General features: G+C 38.9%; 1 protein-coding gene across 5 annotated transcripts in view; it reads left to right on the top strand.

Moving 5' to 3' along the window:
- Positions 1-21,060, top strand: part of FNIP2 (folliculin interacting protein 2) — a 52,125-nt gene that overhangs the window by 1,450 nt on the left and 29,615 nt on the right. Inside the window, exon 1 of one of the 5 annotated variants that reach the window (XM_054823692.1) lies at positions 14,220-14,743. The exons of 3 other annotated variants lie outside the window; for them this stretch is intronic. In XM_054823692.1, the coding sequence (XP_054679667.1) occupies positions 14,559-14,743 (185 nt within the window). In that variant the 5' untranslated portion in view covers positions 14,220-14,558. Of the gene's footprint in view, positions 1-14,219; positions 14,744-21,060 lie in introns of those variants that run through there. One more of the 5 variants, XM_054823694.1, reaches the window with a different exon arrangement.

Below are 21,060 nucleotides of genomic sequence, written 5' to 3'. Positions count from 1 at the left end.
GGTGAAAAATGGAGTGACATCAAAATGGCATTAGGGTATCTGGGTTATAAGGTGGTTCCTTTGAAAGCGGTAGGACACAGTACTGGTTCTGCATTCATATCAGAGAACAGGGCTTGTGAATTTTGGGAGGCTGTGAAGTCCGTATGCTATACTTGGTAGTTACTTTATGTAGCGCTTATTCACCTTACGAATTAAATATCTCCTTTAATTTGAAAGAAAACAAATATATTTTCCACATTTAAACTGAGTGACAATTCCCGACTAACTAATAACTAATTATTTTGCCTTGTACTGAAAATCTTACCAAGTACTCTCTATCAGAGACCAATACTGTTAGTTCTAGTTTTAAGGTGATTGGATTCATTGAGGATCTCCATGAAGGCAGATTCCTTGCACAGTGTTCCCCCCATTAAAATCAGTAAGATTGCTCCATCTGGAGTATTTTGTGAGGTTAGGGTTTGTATTTGTTTTCTTCTTCCCATTCCTTGGGTAAGATATTCCACATTCAGTTTTCAGTTTGAATAACATTTAAATGATGTGACACTTCAAACAAAATGTGTTATCATTAAAATACTATTATAGGTACCCATCACCCTTTTTATCCCCTATTTTCCCCCATTCCCCTGCTATCTGATTAGTTTTTGGCAAATTTAAATTTAATAAAATTATTTGAAGCATTTTGCATGTGGGGTGGGGGTTTTTTTGCCAGTTAATATTGCATTAAGCTTCTTCCTTATGACTTCTAAATGTGCTGCAATGCTTTTTCTTTCTAGTGATCTGTTGATGCCCTGCAGGAGCATACTTACTGGGTCTTAGAAGCTCTACTACAGCGTTTTTAATAGACTTTCTGTTGAACAGTAATCTCTGTTTGAATGGAGAGATGTGATTGGACCTAAGTAAAAGGGAAGACTTAATCCTTTGGTGGCTTCTCTGTTAAGCATATGCTGCTGGCCCCTGTTAGGGGCAAAGTGGCAGGATCGTTTTCTGTTCTAATGGCAAGCCTATACGTTTAAGGACTGTAGTTAGTTTTATTCCCTTTTCTAGTATGTTGTTAGGAAGTTGTGCATTTTTTAGTCTTCTTGGGAACATCAGGAGAAGTTCTGTTGCAGAGAGCCATCGACCAGGCTTGAGATTTGCCTCTAACAAGTACTGTGTGTGCTTGTTCTGCTGCTCCCTCTTCTTTAATGAGAGCTGAAGCTTGACCAAATGTCAGTGCTGCTTCTTCTCTTTGGCTCTGAAGAAAAAACAGCAAGCTACAAGGTCCATGCTGCTTACCAGGATGAGCTGGCACAGCCTCAAAGGGAGACATGATGCCTATAGCTGAATGTGGAGCCACAGGAAATGGTTTCTTGGGTGCATGAGCATTAACATCTTAATTTGGATCCGGAGTGCTCTTTTAAAGAAAACCTCTCAATTGTCTCCACTTAGGCTCATGTAGTCAAGTGGCTTCGGTGCGTAAACTGGATTCCGGTTGGAATGAATGAAATTAGAGAGTGTGCTCCAACCACTAATGGGCATTCAGTCCCTGGGACCAGGCTACAGCTGGTTAAAAGTAAAACCCAAGAACATGTCTGGTGTGGGTGTCAGATCCTTAACACCAATTAATTTGCTCTGTGGATCGGGCCCTGTTGGGCTGTACTACACGTCCATGTAGACACAACCCTTTCTTGCTGGGTGAGGAGAAAGTAAACATGAGGTGAAGATGTTAATATAGAGCTATTAGGATAGTAGGACTTTCTACTGGCCTGGCTTTCTCTTCAAAATAATGGAAGTATGAAGTGGTAGAAGGGTAGTAGTTAGAATTGTAGAATATCTTAATTATTTTTTTAAAAAAGAAATTATAAACCAGCTGGAGAACAGATGGGTATTAGTGACATTATATTGTATTTGTTCTAAGCAGTTCTGTACACAGATCTTCTGCTTCAGGTTTCCGTTACTACTTCTTTTTGCTTCCCTTAACTAAAAGTATCTATATATGTGTTTGTGCATATATGTGTATGATGCATACATAAAAATATATGTATATATACACACACATTTCAACAGACATTTCAGTAACTGGGGTTCAGTATATTTCTTTTAAACCTCTAATACTCTGAGGAAATCCTAATTACTTTGTGTGTGAGAAATGTGTATTTATGTGGCTAAATTCCTCTGCTATTTCTTACTTCCCTTACAAGATTGATTTAGAGTAGTTTGTACAGCTTTTTTGAGTGCTACCAGGCTCATGTGCTCAGCAGAAAGCAAGTGTCCTACTCCCCATGAATTTCAAATTTTAGGGATTAAATAGAGTATTTTATAAGCGTGTAGTATTTCAAGACTAGAATGTCTCAAGTGCTAAGCATATATTTGAGTAAGGCATTGAGGAATGGCTTTAAGGAAATGGATATGGGTTGCAGGTAGTTTGATTGTATTTAAATTTATAGCAGTTCCTCTGTAATTGTGTTTACCTGATTCTAGAATGAGATTTCACATCAGTGCTTTTCTGTACTTTCCAACATGAAAGATTGATATTTTCCTTAAATAGAGGGCTAAGGTTTCACACTAATTTCAGTCTTTGATAGCTTTTTTTAAATGAAGTACCTATATCCAGGGATGTAAGAACGAAAAGAAATGCCTTGGAGTTCTTGAAAGGCTGCTTTCACTGCTGAATGTGTAATTTCTGGATTACAACCTCTGATGAAATTTCTTTGATATGATATTGATATGTTTAATGAAGGAATGTTGTAAAACAGGGAATAATTTCATTTTACGTGGATTCTATTAAAAATAAAAGGTTGTGTTATTTCAGCTGTGTCTGAAACTTGCAAACAGGCTGTTTCTTCAGCTTTAAGTATCAGCTGCTCCTTCTGGTGTCTATAATGGAGCGGATGTCATGTTGTAACTGCAGGATATCTATCTGGTAACAGTTTGTTAGCTTTGGTATATGAGATCATTTGTTTGGCAGCTGATACTAGTAATTCCTTTGGTCATAGCACTGAAATGCTTGGTGAGATCCTACTCGCTAAGCGTTATTTCACACCATTTATTACCAGCCTCACAATGTTCCACCTTCTGAAAAAGGAAAGAAAGCTGTAGTGAGCTTTGAGTCTGCTTGCATGTCAGTTTCTTATATCTTTGTTAAAATGAAGCACTCCTCAGTAAATTCTTGTAGCCTAATTGGGTTTCTCTTGAGTGCGTTGCAGCTTTGTAGACATCCACACAGGAATAACGCTACTGAGCACCCATGTACATCTTCATGCATAGAAATATCATTAAACATCTGGCTGTAAACTCTTCAAAAAACATTTGGAAGAAATCACTTTTTTATGTGCTGTAGGAAGGGCAATGCAGCCCAGGGCCAGATCTGAGCATGTGGGCAGGGAAGGTTAAACAGCAGGTCTGAGCCACATACCTCTTCACTGAGAGATGAAGGTGATCCTTAAGGTGCAGTGTTATACCTCTGCTCTGGCATTAGCCTCCCCTCAGTAATGAGAGCTAAAGATTAAGTTCTGCAGAAAGAGATTTATTACAGTCTCACTCAAGAAGACAGCTTAGAGAGGAAATGATTGAAAGTATGGTCTTTTGACATGGAAACCACACTTCCAGCCTTCGGCTGTTTTGGAGGAAAACAAACAAACCCCTGAGTCCTTTGGCTTTTGAGCTTTGCAGGAACCAAGACCATTCTCCTTAAGTTGTTTGATTTTTTCCCCTCCCCTACACACTTCTGTCACTGAACAACCTCTTGGTTTCCTCTAGCTGTGCTCTGAGGCTAACTCTCATTTTCTCTTAAAGTTGCAAGAAGACATCCCTTTTTTCTTTTTTTTTTTGCCACAGATGGCTAAAAACCTGTGTAGAAATGCGTAAGCTACTGATGTTCTCAGACGGGTGGATGTACCTTGGTTATTTAATTTAATTCTATGAAAAAAGATGCATCCTTGCCCGACTGATCAAATTGGATTTGCCAGTGAGTTACCTTATTTCTGATTTACAAGTAACTTACTATGTGGCATAACCAGCTAGTAGTGTATTTCCTACACACCTGACTCTTAAATTGATGCACAGTTGGATAGTAGATGCTTGAATTCCTTATTCTTAGGGTACTTTTCCTGTTTACATGTCCAAAACTCTGTAGGTGAGTACTCTGCCACATACTATGCTCAGCAGAAAGTGATTTCGGGAATAGTAGCAACAGAAAGCCTTGGAGCTACCTTCCTTTGGTAGCACAACTTCAAGCAGAATGCACTACAATCTAAAGCAATGATGCTGATGTTGTAGGGGCATACTTGTCTGTTGTAAATGGGTTGATGTGAGTGAGAAAGTAGAGCTGCTTGGGGCTGAAAAATGTGGACATTCATTCATAAAAGCTGAAATATTAGAGAAATGTTTTAAAAGCTGATGCAAAGCTTTATTGCTAGTAGAGGCTGGCTTCATGTAAACTTATGTAAACTTCATAACCTTTCTTATGTAAACATAGTTGAAGTAGCAGAATAGCTTTATTAAAACTTGAGAGGAAAGGAAAGAAACCTCTGCAGCAGAGGTTTGATTAAAAATGTTGTAATCTTTAATAATGATGTCATCCCACTTTGACATCGTGGGATGTAGATGTTCCTGTGCATGGTAGTGGCCTTTAGCTGTAGCTTTGGTCAGAACAGTGAGTAACAGCAAACTAAAAACCCAGAGAGAATAGATATGACAAAATAGCTGGAGTCAGAGGGGCTAGAAAATGGAGTAATTGTTTTCATAAAAGCAAGTTATTTCTAGTTCTGGCATTTCAGTAATATTGAAGCTGCTGAGGACTTCTTTTGCAAAGAGAATTCTTTGGACTAATACTGCCTATGTGTGCTACAAACCTTGGTGACATGCCTGTTCCTTTAGGTATTCCTTCTGACACTAACAATCGTGTGCTTTCCTCTGTAACCTACTTTGCACCTTAGTGGTGTTCAGGGATGGTTTCTGAAGAGAAGACTCAGTTTGAGCCATGTGTTGTGTTTTAGATTTATCAACAGTTGTTTCTACTAAGTGCACCCTTGATTAAGAGCACACTGTTTTCTTGCATGCCACTTAGACAAAGGGTTGTAAGAGTGTTACGCTATCCTAATTATCAGTACTTGCAATGTGAAGGTTTCCATGGGCACACTTGTTAGGTGAAAGATGAGGTATGCCATTCTGTAGAATGGTGGTTAACAGGCTTGCTAGAGAGAGTAAGCGAGAAAAGGAGGACTTTGAATTGGGTGGTACTCGTGAAGACAACAAATATCTGTCTGCATCTTTGCATGCGCTTCCTGTGATAGTGTCAGGTTACTACTGATCTGACTTACTCGTGGACGTGGTTGTTCACCTTTGCCTGTCGTGAATCATCTCTGTGTGTGCTGTGCCTCTGTTTCTTAATCTTCAGGCTCAGGTGGTTCTCCGTTTTGCTTGTCTCACTCCATTTGCCCTATTTGTATGCATTTGTCGCTCGAATGCCATAGCAATGTCATATTTTTATATGCAAGATTGAGGTCACAAGACACGCTCCTGTGCAGACTGCAAGGCAAAGAATTCTTCTGAGGCACCGAGAGGACTAGCTTAGGAGTTTCAGTAATAGCGCCCGTGCCTTCCCCACTACAATTAGGACAAGTATGGGTGTTTTTACATGACCAACAGCCAAAATATCTATTTTGTCAGTCAGCATGCTTCCTGGATATTGGTGAGACTTGTAGAATTGTAGTGATAAATGGGCATGAGGGCTTTACATCACACTTACTGCTGTTAAAACTGACTCATGACTCTCCTTCCATAGACTGTGCTGAAGTGAAACTTGAGCTGTGTGTGATGCAATTACTGACTCAGTATGGAGCTTTCTCTGCAGCATGTTCTCACCTCAATACAATACACGTCAACTTTTCTCTTCCAAGGTGCTCCGTGGAGTTTCACAGGTGCTAATAAAATCAGCTGTATGAAGTAAACAAACTGACAATGTTTTTTACTTTTCTAATAGAGGTGCTAACAGGCTGAATTTGATATTGGCACTTTCAAATTAGAACTCTGAACACTTTAGTACTTTGTATTTTATAACGAAGTCAGGAAGCTTCTTACAATAATAACTCTTAGCTTTTATTGTTATTGTTTACTGACTTCTGTGAAAGAAGGCAGTGGCTTGAATGAACTCAGTGCTCTGGATTTCTGTGCAGAGTCTTTGCACTGAATTCTGAATCTGGGTATTATCTGACACCTGAAATTGCTGAACACTTAGGGCTGGGTATGTGAATCCATGGCTTCAGGGCTACAGAAGATAGGAGAAGAGCACATTAGATGATAATTTTTGACAGAAACCCCGGTGAGAAGGACCTACGAACTCTTGAATACATAGTTCTAAACAGGTCATTCTTAAATTGTTACTCTTTCACTGAATGTGGATCATTTTACAGAAATTAATATAACTTTGCAATGTTTAAAGTCCTCTGAGGTCTGGAAAAGACAGTTATGGAAACTTTGTAAAGTCTGCAACTAAAAGAAATTAGGTTATATTCAGACAAATTTTTGTATGTCTTCTGTTTTTCCTGTGTGGGCACATGAGCTTGACCAACTATTGCTGATCAGTTGAGTGCTTGTATCTGTCATCTTTCGTTGCCTTTCCTTTCATGTTCCTCCAAAATAACCTTTTAAAATCTTCACATTTAACGCTCTGCTCTCTAACTTGCACTCTAAAATGGGTTGTGCTTTTTTAAGACAAATCTTACTATAAGAAAGGTCATGGGCCTTTTGTTTCTGAGGTCCTGGCTTGTTTAACGTGACTGGGTTAAACAAGCTGGGCAGAGACCTGTCGAGCTGCCAGAAAGGAAGGTTGGTGACCTCCGGTGCAGGCACAAGGAAGAAGCTAGTTAGGTGCAAAAACCACTTGGCCCAGCTGTATAGCAGCAGGGTTAGCCCGGGGGTGTTAAAGGCTCTGGTCTTGGCAAATGGCTGCAGTGGTACGAGATGCTATTGCATTCTCCCATGCTGTGCTGGAATTGATTGTTTGCTGGACATTTGTCACTTCCACGATCGTGTTGATAGAATAGAGGGTGTTGGAGCCCTCCTTAGTCATGTCTATGTAAAGGTCAGTGATATAACCATCTCTTGCAGTAGTTTGTGTTAAGCAGAAACAGTTACAGAGGGCTCATATGTTCTGGTCCTCAGCTGTGCTGAGAAGGTGGGAATAAAGAGCTGGCAGTTGGTAACCACTTCAGTTCACTTGGCAGACAACTGTAGCGACATGGATCTGAGCACTTACTTGATCTTGGCTTTTAGCCTGCAGGAAGGTTGCTCTCACATGGTAGCTGGTTGAAACAGTTTCAGGAGTGCCAACCTCTGCCTTACCAACTGTTAAGAGTTTCTAAATTGCATCAAGTTAGAGTTGGAAAAATTAACCCTCTCTGATTATAAAGACATTTGTGACATCTGGCTGTGGATATAGAGCATGCTTACTAAGTGCTAAAATGATTTCACATATAATTCCAAGTTCTAGAGTTGGTGAGTAACACCTGATGACTTCAGTATTTGGGAGACTCGAGGATATAAGTCAGTCATCCACTGTGGACTAGATCAGAGTGCAGTTTAGTTCAGAAACAATTCAGGTGCTAAACTTGTATTCAGAAGTTCCTGTGTGCAGTCTTATGGACAGGAATATGTTTGGGAATGCTTTTGAATGGAATTAGGAAAATAATGCGTATTTGAAAACTAGCTTTTTCTGTCACTTTATGGTGGCACTTGGTAACTGTAAAATGCCTATGTATAGCTGGACTGGATAATGGGTCCAGGGGTAGGTATGCAATGGACAGGAAAATGAGAACAGAACATTATATTTTTGTAGTAGACAAGGGTTTTTCAAAACAGTTGACTCAATGAACCTGTATACACATCGATACGATATCTGCCTGATTTCTTTGTTTTCAAGCAAAAAAACACCTGGTTGGAATGTCAAAGGTGACCTGAACCTCTGAATTAAACTTTGTTTACCACTTAAAGAAATAATTGTGTATTTGTATTGAAATGTTGTGTTGGCATGTGAACTAGAAATATGATAGAAGCAGTGGCTTTTCATTTGCATTACTGAAGCACTAGAAGTTGGCCAGAGTATAGACTTCATTACAGTTGTGTCCATGGGCCCTGTTTTGACTACAAAAGAAAATGAGAGTTTTGTTTGTTTTTTAATGAAGTTGTCCTGAATCTGTAATTGTTGAGAAGGCTCTTGGTGAGTCTGCTCTGGTAGACTTCATCTCGGGAGAAAGTCAGGTCCATTATAAAGGACTTTCTTATACAGTGTTTTTCTAGAAAACACTGAAGGAACTTGACCAATTCTTACCTTCTCACAAGAAGGAAAGGTTCTAATTTCTCTAAATAGATAATTGCTATATAAGCTCGCTGACTGAAATTTTAGTTTCTTTCTATCACTGAATCTTCAATGTTGAAGCATTTTCCTGTTGCATGACAATGTTGCAAATGGCTCTTTGTTTTTTTTTATTTTTTTTGTCCTATATTTCATGATTGACAGACTGCCACTTGGCAGCCAAATCGTAGCATGTTACTGGGTGTAGTCAACTGTCATTATGTATAGACCTGGCTGTCTAAACTTCTAAGTCTAATATAATACCAGTATTTTTGAGAAAATGTTTAGAATCCGATGTGAGTAGTTAGAGCGGTTGGCCTGCCTGAAGGAGGAGGCTATTTCATAACTTAATGACTATTTATACATTCAAAGTCCTACACAATTTGTGGTAAACAGAATGTAACTCTCTTACATAGTGTCTTGCAGCAAAGTTAGGTTTGCCCGTGCCAGTCAGCTGCAGGACTGTGGTTTGTTTGGTTGGTTTTGTGCGTAGTATTTTTCATTGAGAAGGTTTTATGGCATGAGTGATTTAATTACCTTGATCATCTGTACAAGGTCCTAAAACGTGGCTCCTCCTTCTCTTTCCAGTGAAACTTGAAAATAAATGTACATAAGCCTTCAAGATGCAGTGCTAGTTACTGGAAAGCTACCTTCCATGCTGCCTGCAAGAGAGGGTTAAGGAAAGTGTTTTGGATGGAATAGACAAATTATCATAACAACAACAAGAAGAGCAAAACATATTTTTGGCTATAACTAGTGAAAAATGCCGGAGCTGACGTTATATCCGTCCATGTTATCACTTCATTCAATCTAAGTCAGGATTTCCTGGCATTCATCTAGACAGAGGCGATGGACTTTGTTCATGCTATAGCAACTTTTGGGTGTTCAAGCATGCCTTCTTGTGTATGTGTTTTCCCATATCCTTGCCAGTTGGGTAAATCAGTAAATTTTCATAAATATTCAACATAATTAGTTTCTTTTTTTTTGTTCCCTTCCTGATTATTGCAGACTAACTTTTCAGTTACAATCTCTGAGAGAATTGAAAGCTCACCTTTGATTTCATATATTATGAATCTGGGAGGGTGCACCTAGAACCAGATATCTTAATATATATTTTTTTTTTTTAGTGAAATTGTACTGCTGAGTATGCACTTTTGAGTTAGTTGAACCTGATCACTTCTGAAGGAATTTCCGTTGGATGAAGGGCGTGGGGTCCCTGGGTAGCACTTGCCACTAGCCCCACTTGGAAGCGTTCTCTTGTGCGGTGGGAGTGCACGTTCAGAGCAAGGACGAGGATGGGATTTGGAGACAGTACCCTAAACTTATTTGGCTGTGAAGTTTGAGAGAGAATGCCATGTCCTCTGAAGTCTACAAAGCCCTCTTGTGAATGTAGCCTTTTCATAGCAGGAGTGGAGGAAATCTGTAAGAAAATTGTTTCTGTTAATATGCAGGTGGTTTTAGTGACTTAGAGTGAAGGTGTTTGTGTGTTTTAGCAAAAGGAATATTTTCCAGCTAACTAGAAAATATCAGTGGGGAAGTATGTTGAACATCAAATATTGTTGTTCATATCTCTGTATCAGTTGGCATGAATGTATATTTACTTATGTCTAATAAATATTGTTTCTTAGTCATGTTTTTATATTTTCATATTCTAAAACTACTCTTTTGAAGAGAGGCTTGAAAGCTGCATGCAGACTTTTTCTTAATAAAAAAATAATAAAAAATAGGGCTTTACAGAAGAGGGAGAAGGAACAGGAAAGAGCAGGCAACCAAACCCATGCCTCAGGACACCGCCCCTAAGGTGGGGTGGTGATGTCTGTGCTGGCCTGCTCATTTACGTAGGAGATATTAAGGTCTGAGATCCGTTGGTACTTTCATACAGCACTGAAATGCAACAAGAGCTGGTATAGTGTTATAAATACCAGATTCTGCCTTGCATTATTGCTCAAAATTCTCCTTCAGATGTGCAATGTGTATAGTTCTTTCTTCTGTTCAAGAGAAGGTGGGGGAAGGCAGAGGCAGTAAAACTGGTAGGATAAGAGATTTCTATTCATCTCATTTTCTGGCAGAGGCAGTTCTCAGACGTGCCTTGGCAGTGTCTGTATTTAGTAGCTGTGTTCCTGGACGTAGGCCCAGTCACATGGTGCCGCTGGAACAAGTGACATGGGAATGATGCATTAGCTGAGACCCGGCGCTGCGTGCTGGAGGAGGTGGGGTGGCCCGGCCAGCCAGGCGGCCTGCGCCCCGGCACTCAGCAGAGACGCTGGACTGAGCACTGCTTGCTCCCGGCCAGCTGCTGCTGTTTGGCTCAACTGTTTGGCTCCAGTGAAACCTGGAAGTTGGTTACTGGAGGTGCCTTTAAAAAGATAAACTGGAGGGGGGAAAAAAAAACAACAAACCCTTAAGAGGGTTAAATTAAAAAATAAACCTTCAGTTCTTTGAAATGATAAAGTTTATTAATATGAAACAACTTCTGTAAAATATTTGACTTCATTTAGATCAACTGAGCTTTCCTAGCTGTTAGAAGCTATGGGGGATGGGGGAGGGAAGTGGGATGGAAGAGGGAAAGCTAATTAAGACTAAGCAAGGCTTTGTGTACTGAGAAAAGGACTAGGTGATAGATCTAGTGTGCTAACCTTATTGCATACTTCACCTTTCTTTGTGTTTATTTTTGTTAAACTAGGACTTTAAACACTTTTCTTCATGGTAAACCACAATTAAATATATGCACCTTTTTGTGCAATTACAAATCTTGGGCTCTTCTCTTTGCTAATGAAGAATTCCATTTCTGGGGCTAGCAACTGAGAGCACCATCTCCACTACTTATGGTACTACTTCAAACACATTGTTCTTGTTGGGTTTTTTGTTTGCCTAGGGTTTGTTTTGTTTGGGTTTTTGTTTGTTGTTTACATTATCACTGAGACACTATATGAAACCTAGCTCTCAAACTTCTGACTTGTAGATAAGCCAATGAACAGTGAATCCAAACTCACAAAAGTCAGCTGAGTTATGAAACACTGGTTTAGTAGGCTGTTCTTGATGTTTGTGGAAAGCTGATGTGTGCAATTTATGGTGACTTTAACTTGTGTTTGTTAGCCTCTATCAGGTGTGCGTGGGTTTTGTGGTTGTCTTTTGTGCGTATATGTAATGGTATTGCTTTCTAGCAATGATGATGAAAAATGCCTACAACCTTGCAAAAATTTGGTATGTTTTCCCTAAGCAGGGAGTCTGTGGAATTCCAACTCTTCAGTGAACAAATATATCCAATGTTGTTTTGTTTTTCATACAGTAATGTATAGATTTATTTTTTTTAAGTAGCCTTTCTGTACAGGGATCTGATATCGAGAACTTTATTTTTCTCCACCAGAACTCTACAGGAAAATCTAAACTGAGAGAGAGAAGTACTGCAAATAACATGTTCCTTCACTTGTTGCATGACTAATCTGCAATGTATCCTGCCTAACTTGTGTGAAACTAGTAACTGTGTATCATGCTTGAACAAGGTAGTTCATCTGAGGTTAATAGTGCTTTACCATATTAGGACTACTTTAAATCATTGTGTAAAAAGAATGTGGTGCGGCATCAGCACAGCTCTTCCATATCCAAGGTTTTAAAAAGGGGAGGAGTAATACGGGGTAAATACTTCAAATTAGGAGGGAGGACGGGAACCTACATCATCTACATAAGCTATTCAACAGACTAAAAGAGGGAAATTCATAACTAAGTGCTCCAAAATAAATTCCACTTCACCTTTAAACACATGTTTTGGCACTCATCCTGAATGTCTGGGTTGTAGGCATTTTTTTGTGTATCAGTTTTGCTAAATGTATGTTTTGCAAAAACAAATGCTCACTAAAACAGCAGGTATGATTCAAACTCTGTTTTCCTATGCTTGCCTAGCCTGCTTCTAAAGCTGTTGGGAAAACAAAACCTTATGGGAGGCTCTGCAAATATTCTGTTAGATTTGAAAACAGTGCTTAAGTTTTACTGGACAGCTGTAACTTGTATAGAAAATTATTCTTAATTAGATAACTTCATATATATATATATATATTTCCTCTTTCCCCCACCCCAAATTTTCTTGCTAAAGTATTTATTACCTTGAGTTGAAATCATTTAGGCAATTGTCTCGCAGTGGAGATGAAGGACAGGAAATGACCTACAAACAGAGCAGGTGGCATGCTGTCACATAGCCTAGAAAAGAGTGATTAAACTCAGCTTCCCAGAGGATTATATCTGGAGAGCAGGACACTTTCTTCCATTTTCTATATTGTGTCCTTCTTGGACTCAGGGTGTTTTCCATATGTGGGTTTGCATTATTTGTTTTTTTGTTCAGAAACTTTTCTGTGGATTTTCAGTGGTAATTTCCCAGGTATTTTGGGATTTACAGTATTCTACACATGACCTCATCCACAGATAAGGTTGTGTTGTGAAGCATGTCTATTTAGTGAGATTGCAGGAGTTCCTAGTTCTAGTCCCTGATGTGAATCCCATATTGTGGTCATTTAACTTAATGTTTCAGAATTTTTGTTTTGTTTGTGGTGGTTTTTTTTTTTGTTTGGGGGAAAGATAGGACAGAAGTGAAGGCTGTCAGTTGCTGATTTTAGTGTAAGCATAGGGACCTGGCCATCAGTTGCTTGTTTCATTTGCACTTCAAAGGTGACTAGGAACCCTGATGTTTAAAGTAGTCCTTACTGAGGTGAGGGCTAGGAGTCGCCCTCTCCTAGATCGTTTGAATAACTTGAGAACAGGCCAAAGCTTTTCACTTGTTTCCCTCACTTGGGAGGAGGAGTGATTGTGATCTAATACTTGTCACTACTCTGGGAATTGAAACTGGGCTTTGTTTCATTGCTATAGGCTTCCTTCTGCAACTGAGCAAGTTGTTCAACCTAACCTTGCTCTAGTTTTCTGCTTGACTTTTGTCCAGTGTTTAGAGGTTGGGGTTTACTGTGATTACGAAATCCTTTTAAGAAGGGTGCTGTGCTGTTTAGCAGGTAGCACGTAGCACTAGGTTTTGAAATCTTACTGTGTTTTCTAACTCTACTAATGTATTTCTGGGTGACCATTAGCAAAGTTATTTTCCCTTTTTAATCTGGAAGGGAAATAGCACTATGGCTGTCATCTTATAAAATGTCTAAAATTTTACTGATGGGAGGGGGAGCCATGTTCTTACGTATGAACGTGAAATATGAGCAGACATGTATGGATAATTTTTAAAGCAGAGATGGGGAAGAGGACTTTGTTCTGCAGTGGAATTGCCTGAGCCTGAACAAAATATCAGGTTCCTTCATTTTGTTTAAAAACTTAAGTTTTCTTGGTTGGAAGTATTTTATTAGATTTTTTTTTTCATCAGTACTGTCATTAAATTGTTTTAATAGGCACTTGACTATAAATTTTCATCAACCAACCTGATGTCTGTGACAAACTTTTTTGTTTTTTTTCCCTTCCAATTTTTTTAAAAAAGTTTTTCAAAATAGAAGTTTCAGATTTTTGGCCAAGTATAAATACTATTTGTCCTTAAAAGTAAAAGCATTACAGTGCAGACTATCTAGTGTGTTTCTTGATGCTGGTCACTTTTTTTAACTGATAAACATATGGCAATGATGACAGATTCTTATTTGCTCCTAAGCTCTATGAGGTTGCTAGGGGCTGTCAGATGACACTTGCTCACATGAGAGCCATTAACAGGGTGTTGTAGCCACTGTTAGAACAACCTTGCAACTAAGGGCGAGTCACTGCAAAAGCAACTGTGTTTTTTTTTTTTTTTTTTTTTAAGAGGCCATATGGTTCAGTCTTGTGACTACATAATTGCCAGCTACCTAATCACATACCAGGAAACAAACATAGTTAAAGTCAATATTAGCTGTTGTATCTGCTACGGCTTTGCACCAGGCTTGGTAGGAAAAACTCTGACAGCAGCAAGAGCAAGTCTACGATGGCTTCTGAAAGTCATGTCTGCTCCTCTGTCTGGAATAATTGCAGCAGTACATTAGCTACAGCTGTCTTTCTGCATTAATGGCTTATAGAATATCTGAAGATCTCTTTACCTTTTTTGCCCCTAACAGGAAATTCAGCAGACTGTGTTCCTGTATAGGGAAGAAAGCTGATGGTAAATTACCATTGTTAATGGTTGATCTATAGTAAAGAAATCAGCTCGAGGCTGTATCTCTTCAGCGGGCATTTAGTCTCTGAGGGAGCTTTACAAGAGGATTTGTAGCAAAAGAAAATGTGTGGGGGTACACCAAAAGCTACAAATGGCACAGGGGGACAAATAGAAAGAGCAAGAAACAACAACGATGTACCACTTGGAAATAATCTTTCTTGTACCAAGTTGGATCAAAGGATTAGAACATCTTTGAGAGACCAAAGTGTCAGCTGTGTGAGCAATGTGACTAGACTGCTGCAAAACAGGTATGCATGTAACTTTTTTGATATATGTGATTTTTGACAGAGAATGGACGTTTTTAGTTGATGTTAGATTTATACTCATGTGCCTGATGGTGACTGGTACTCCAGAAAGTCTTCCCTGTTGTTTGAAACTGAATCTGCATTCTTGACTCTGATGTGTAAGATTTATGTATATGCAAACTGAGCCATGAAGGATAATTGCCTTTCTTTTCAGTTAAGGTTAAGTAATCTTACCTTCTCTTTCTAGTTTTCTAATTAGTTTCCCCTCTTTTTTTTTTTGCCACCTCCTACGTTAGTGGGTCAAGTAGTAACAATGTGCAGAGCAGACAGGAGAGACTGCTGTGAAGTGGGGAAGAATGGAGAGGGGAACACTCTGCTTTACTTGTAAATGACCTCTAGATCAAGCATTACATCAAAGTAATCTGGAGTACGAATAGTGTTTCTTTGACTTCTTTTTCAGATGTGTACCAGCATGTCTCCAATGCCTGAGTCTCTACTGAAAATACTGTTCAGGGCAGCTTTTTCCAAATTATAACATCCAAGGGTGTTAGAATATTTATTCTACATTCAGGATTGCTGATCTAAGAAGCAGAAAAATATAGATAGATGTATAGGTATATAGATATGTTTCAGCCTTTTTATTTCTCTAGCCTATAGATGTTGCACTGAAGTAGTGAGTGGTTAGTCACTTGCAAAAACTTTTTAAGGTCAGCTGAAGTAGTTTTTGAATATAAATTAATGGGTCACTTCACTTATTGCATGCATGCTCATTATTATGAAGGTGAGCCAAAAGCTTTCTTTGCAAAAATCAGAGTTTGGAGAGCTATATTAACTGAAAATACTGACTCAGGGCAGAATGGGGCAAACTTCTTGTGACTTTTTTCCAGAAACAAATGAGTCTGCTTTCCCCTAAGTAAGAGAGATCTTGCCTCCATGTCTCCTATCTGTAATGGAATTAATGTTGAACAAGCCAAAGGAAAGTAGCTTATATGCCAATTTAAGAGATAATAAAGCAAACTTAAGCTTAATATGGAATCTGGGGAGAAAACTTGTTGGGATATCTGTAAGCTGTTCCAAACTTGCGGCTTTCTTTCAAAAAAAAAAAAAAATTATCCAGTGTTCTAATATCTTTAGTAGACCTGGGGTTTCTGTTGTATGAACGTAGACAGTTTGACTTTATTTTGACTTGAAGATGATGTTCTAGCATCTTACACATGCAGGAAAGATCTACTCTGGAAGGTGAGGCTAGATGAGCTGAACTGTTCGAACAGGCTGCTGATGCTGAAGAGAGTAATCACATTGCCTCTTGTTCCTTTGTTTCTGGTATCATGCTCTTGTCCTTTTTTCCCCTTGTGCTGGCCTTGGCCTTTCCAATCCTTTTGGAACTGGCTCCCCTTAGAGAGTCAGTTCAGCTCACCAAGCAGGCAGAAAACTGACTTGGGAACAAGAAAACTCAATTAACATTATAACAAGCCTCAATACTTATTTGGAATATATAGGGAGTGTTTCTTTGTGCCCTTTCCTAAAGGTATATAACTCCATGGATGTTAGTATAACTCATGCTGCCACCAAGAGGTGGAGGTTCCATTGCCACCTTCCTTACTTCCTTTTTCCAGCTACACTTCTGATCTGCTTTTGTGCCCTGGGACAGACTACTTCTGCTGCAGAGAATTTGGTTAGTTTATGGAAGGGTCCAGCAATTACCAGAGCAGACACGAGCAACAGCAATGGTCACGTAGTTACAAAAAGGGGAGAAAGGATATTTGGGGCTCTTATTTTTGTGGTCAAATAAGAAAACAATTATGTTCAGTCAAAATAGCCACATTTAACCCGAAATACAAACATCTGCACGAGCTCATATTAATTTAATTCAGCTAATTGTTAAGAGTATGCATGACCTGGCGTAATGCATTGCTTTTAAGTCAAAGTGAAACATTTCAGTTAACTGTCAGTCTCTTCACTTCCTTACCTTTCTAGGGTGTAATGTTATTAGAAGCGTGTTTTGTCATTTTGCAGTACATTGACACTCGGGTGGCTGAAAAATACTCCTACTATAATTTTATTCATTTTATTTGTAACATTTGTTTTATAAGTCTCTTATGTATTCCTTCAGCACAGATTTTTTTTAATCATTCTATTTATTAAGTAGTTATTGAACAGGTAAGGTCTGTCTTGTATAAGCAGAATGAGAAAATCTTTATATCAACAGGGCTAAGGCAAATGATGTTTCAGTTAGTGTTCAGTGAAACTTATTCTGAAGGCTTTTTTTAAGCTGACTGAAAGAAGCAAGATTTGTTATCTAAAAGTAGTGATTGTAGCACATTTATTCTTGCTAAACATAAGAAATATGAAGCTTACCCTGGGGATTACATGGTTTTGTTATCAGAAGTAACACCTGCAGCAATAGGTACATATGCAAAACTACCTATATTATATAACTCACATAACTTCCTTCAGTACTTCCATGTGGTTGGGTAAACTGTTTTAGTCAGAAACAGAGAAAAAGGAAACAATCAACAGTGTGCCAGTTTAGGTTTTACCAAAGGACTATAAGGAAAACAGCTGAGTCTTGAGACATGAAGTAGGAGAGTGTCAGGAGTGGTGGTAAAGAGCTAAAAGGGCACTTCTGATATGAATAAACATCAATATTTGTTGTAATTGGGCATGGAGTAGACTACTAGAATCTCATAATGGAGTGCAGCTGGAAAATAAGGGGCTGTCTGTAAGTGTGGTGAGGGTTTGCTTTCTAGTCCAAAAGTGGAAGAGTTAATAATTTTGTTACAGAATTGTCAATGAAAAATAGAAAATTCAATCTAATAATGTGTAAATTTTGGTGCAAGCTTTTCACATAACTCTTTCAGAATCTTGTTTCCCCATCCTCTACTTATTTCCCACAAATGCATCACAAGGATTTCTGTGTTGCCTTAAGGTTAACAGTAGTTCATATTTGGCCTTGGAGGGGGAGAGGAAAGAGTCTGTTATCTCCTTCATGATTATTTTTTTTGGTGGATAGAAATATATATCCCTTGGTCAAACTTGGTGGTTGAAATTGATTAGTGAATTAACAAATAATTGGCAAGGTGAATCTGTGCATATAGATTGCCTGTGAGCATAGGAGCCTTTTTTCCTTAGGAAAAACAGGCTAAAATATTTCTCTTGCCTATTTCATGTATTTTGATCTTACTTTTTAGAAACAGCTGATGGAAGAGTGAAAGATCTTTTTTCTTTTTAAGCTATTTCTTTCTAACATCTAAAGGAGTGTTAAACTATACAATGCAGTAATGTGGTGGTTTTTTTAATGAACTGATATTTTGTACAAGAGAATCTTACTTGTTTTTCAGAAACTGTGGAGAAGAAACAAAAACAGCATGCCTTTCAGCATTGCTGAATAAACAAGAAGCTGATACAGAAAAGTAACAGTTTGGAGTTTTGTGTTTTATGCATATGAAAACAGAGCTGACCAATGAGTCTCTGTACTGTCTGTATTCTTCAACACTGCTTTTAGGAGATGGTTGAATGCTCCTGCTGTCCCTGTTTTGGGGGGCTGTATGTTATATAAGCTGGCTTAAACCATAAAGGGTGGAAGTACTGTAAGCAGTCTGCTCATCAGCTTTTGTGACAAGGAAAAACATCCTGGTCATCTGACTAGTCTTGAGCCTGGTGCTAGATTCCACGTGGAAGTAACGAGACTGTGGGTTTATATGCCTGTATAACTTCCCTATAAATATGCTTGATCTTGTCAAATGAAGCTTTAGTAAGATGGATCTCTTCTGTAATGGTTAGGATTGCTGCAGGGACTGCATCTGTGTTCTGGGTAATTCAAAGCCTGGAAGCAAAGACTTCATTAAACGTAAGTTTGATATTTGGTTAGTACTGTAAGGAGCATTATCTGAAGTTACTTCCCTAGATTTGGTCTGTTTGGTCTCTGTAAAGCTCTGTATGATAGATTTTATGTAATTTCTTAGCTTGTTGCTGTCTGGTACTAGAATCTGAAGCTCTGAAAGATGGCAACAATCTTTAATTCTAATGTACTGTGTGGAAAAGGCACCTCATCAGGCTAGTAAATTGGCTTCTACTTCAGCATTTGTTATAAAACCCAGTTCACGTCTTACACAGAAGCTGGCACCGCACAAACAACATGAAGTTTGCTTTAGTGCAGAATGTGGAAATTCATCTGTTCATAAGGGAACCCAAATTCATTGAGCGTGTTTTTAGCGTCGGTGGACAGATGCAAAGCTGGATTGGCTCAATCTGTGCCTGAAATGCATCTTTCTCAGTTTAGACTTGCAGTCCTGTGGTCTGAACTACGGATCCTGCTGTGCGCATCCTGGAGATAAATAAGGCTTTGCTCTTGCATACAATTTAAATTAAGGCCATAGAGATATACCTTCGTTGTTAAAAGGAGGGAAGACTTCAGGTACTGTCCGTCGCAGAAAGCGTGTAATAGCTAGCTGTATAACTGAAGAGGTATCAGAGTATCCAGTACTGAAGAGTATCACATTCATGCAGCAGACTAGAATGAAGCCCACTGATGGCTCTGACTTCTCTTGCATTCTGTATAACTGGATTTTGTAATAGCATTGCACAGGCAGTAGGCTGAGAAACTAGTAACAGACTTTTAAAACAGATGGTGTAGTTGCAGCTCTCTGTATATGTGAGGTGTGTAGGATCTTTGTTGGGCAATTATCAACAATGGTATCTGGTTTGATCTCATGCAGGTTAACTTAATGCTATGACTCCCTTTGAAAAGGAAGACTTGAAAAGAAATCTGCCTGGCACTCCTAGCATTTTGGAGGCAACATGTTACAAACGCACCAATGAGTTTCCTCACTGTTGGTGGCAAAACAGCCTTTAGCATCGTTCCATGATTTGGCTTTGATGTGTACTGGACCCTTGTATATTATGTACAGAGTATTCTTGTATCAGACTACCTTACGATGGAGATAGGTGTCTGGCTTATTCTGTTTCAAGGTATTTAAAAATGGAATAAAACCTTCCAGATTGATGAGGTCTTTCAAGCTTTGAAAAAGGTGCCTATTTAGGCTTATTTTTCTTTCCAGCTATGTAGGAAGGGGAGTTGATCTCTGAAATGCAGGATGAAGCACAAAGAAGAAATTAAGCTGGCTTCACTTATAATGATTTTTTAAATTTGCAAGTCTCAGAGTTGCCCGTGGTTACATTACTGACTCCAGCAAGAGTTGATGGTGTTTACTTCACTATTGATTTATGACTATTGATAGAGCATGGAATAAAAGACATAGTTTCAGAAATTCTTGTCTTTCGGCTATATAGAGTTTTTTGTGTTCTTTCCTCATTTCTCTACCTTCCTTCTCTGTTGGGCATAGTTTGGGAACATTCTTTTGGGAAACATCCTTTTGGGTGGGAGATCAGTGTGACCTTGACTGAAGTCTGTTAGGCAATTTGTTAAACCAACAACTATTAATAACAGTTGTACTCTTACCCCCTAGATGTGGTCCATCCACGTCAAGCATGAGGCAATATGACTGAGCACCAGTGCTGTGTGGCACTGCTTTATGCAATAGAAGGGTTTTTTCCATTAATTTCAGCCTGTCAGCTACATAACATTTTCTGTAGCCGAACCTGAGGCCAAGCAAACCTCCATGCTCTGATGTGCAGACCCGACTCCCTTTGGAATTAGGAAATAAAGTCTCTTGCCATCGCAGCCATGATCAGTTGTGCTCCTCAGCCTCCTGCGGTAGTGGAAGGAGGCAAGTCGTGTGCCGTGGCATATCTCTGAGGAACGGGCAGATTCTGGCTTGAGAGGGTTGTTTTGCTTCAGGTTGAATCTCAGTGGTATCTTGGTTTCATCTACTAATTGAGTTTCATCATAGTAGGAGATCAAGTCATGGTAATCTGATTGCTCTGTAAACCCTGAAACATCTCAGAAAAGAAAGGAGAAAAATAATGGAACAACATAAACCTTGTCTTTCAGTTACAAGAATTAAACTTTGGAAAAATCATAACTTATATTGACAGGAATTGGCCAAAAGGAATTTGGTTTGTGTCGTTTAGAGGAGAGAAGGATGAGGGAGGGTGTAAACCTCGTGCTCGTCAAAGTAAAGAGGATGGTAATCTGTTGTTCTTTATTGCTGCTGAGAGAATTGCACAGAGTAGTATACCTACCTTGCAATAAGGAAGATCCAAACTGTGCACAGAGAAGGGAGTAAATTTAAGAGTAGCCCTGGAGCAGATTGCTGAGACAAAGTTTTGTGTTCCCTTTTGGGAAAATTTTGAAGAAAGGTTGGATGAAAATTGGTTTGGCTGTGCCTGCCTGTATATCAGTGACATTGGGCTTAGAT

The sequence above is a fragment of the Grus americana genome, chromosome 4, assembly GCF_028858705.1.
Source record: "Grus americana isolate bGruAme1 chromosome 4, bGruAme1.mat, whole genome shotgun sequence".
Classification (NCBI taxonomy): domain Eukaryota; kingdom Metazoa; phylum Chordata; class Aves; order Gruiformes; family Gruidae; genus Grus; species Grus americana.
The sequence above is the reverse complement of the archived record's forward strand: the minus strand, read 5'-3'. Positions and strand labels throughout refer to the sequence as shown.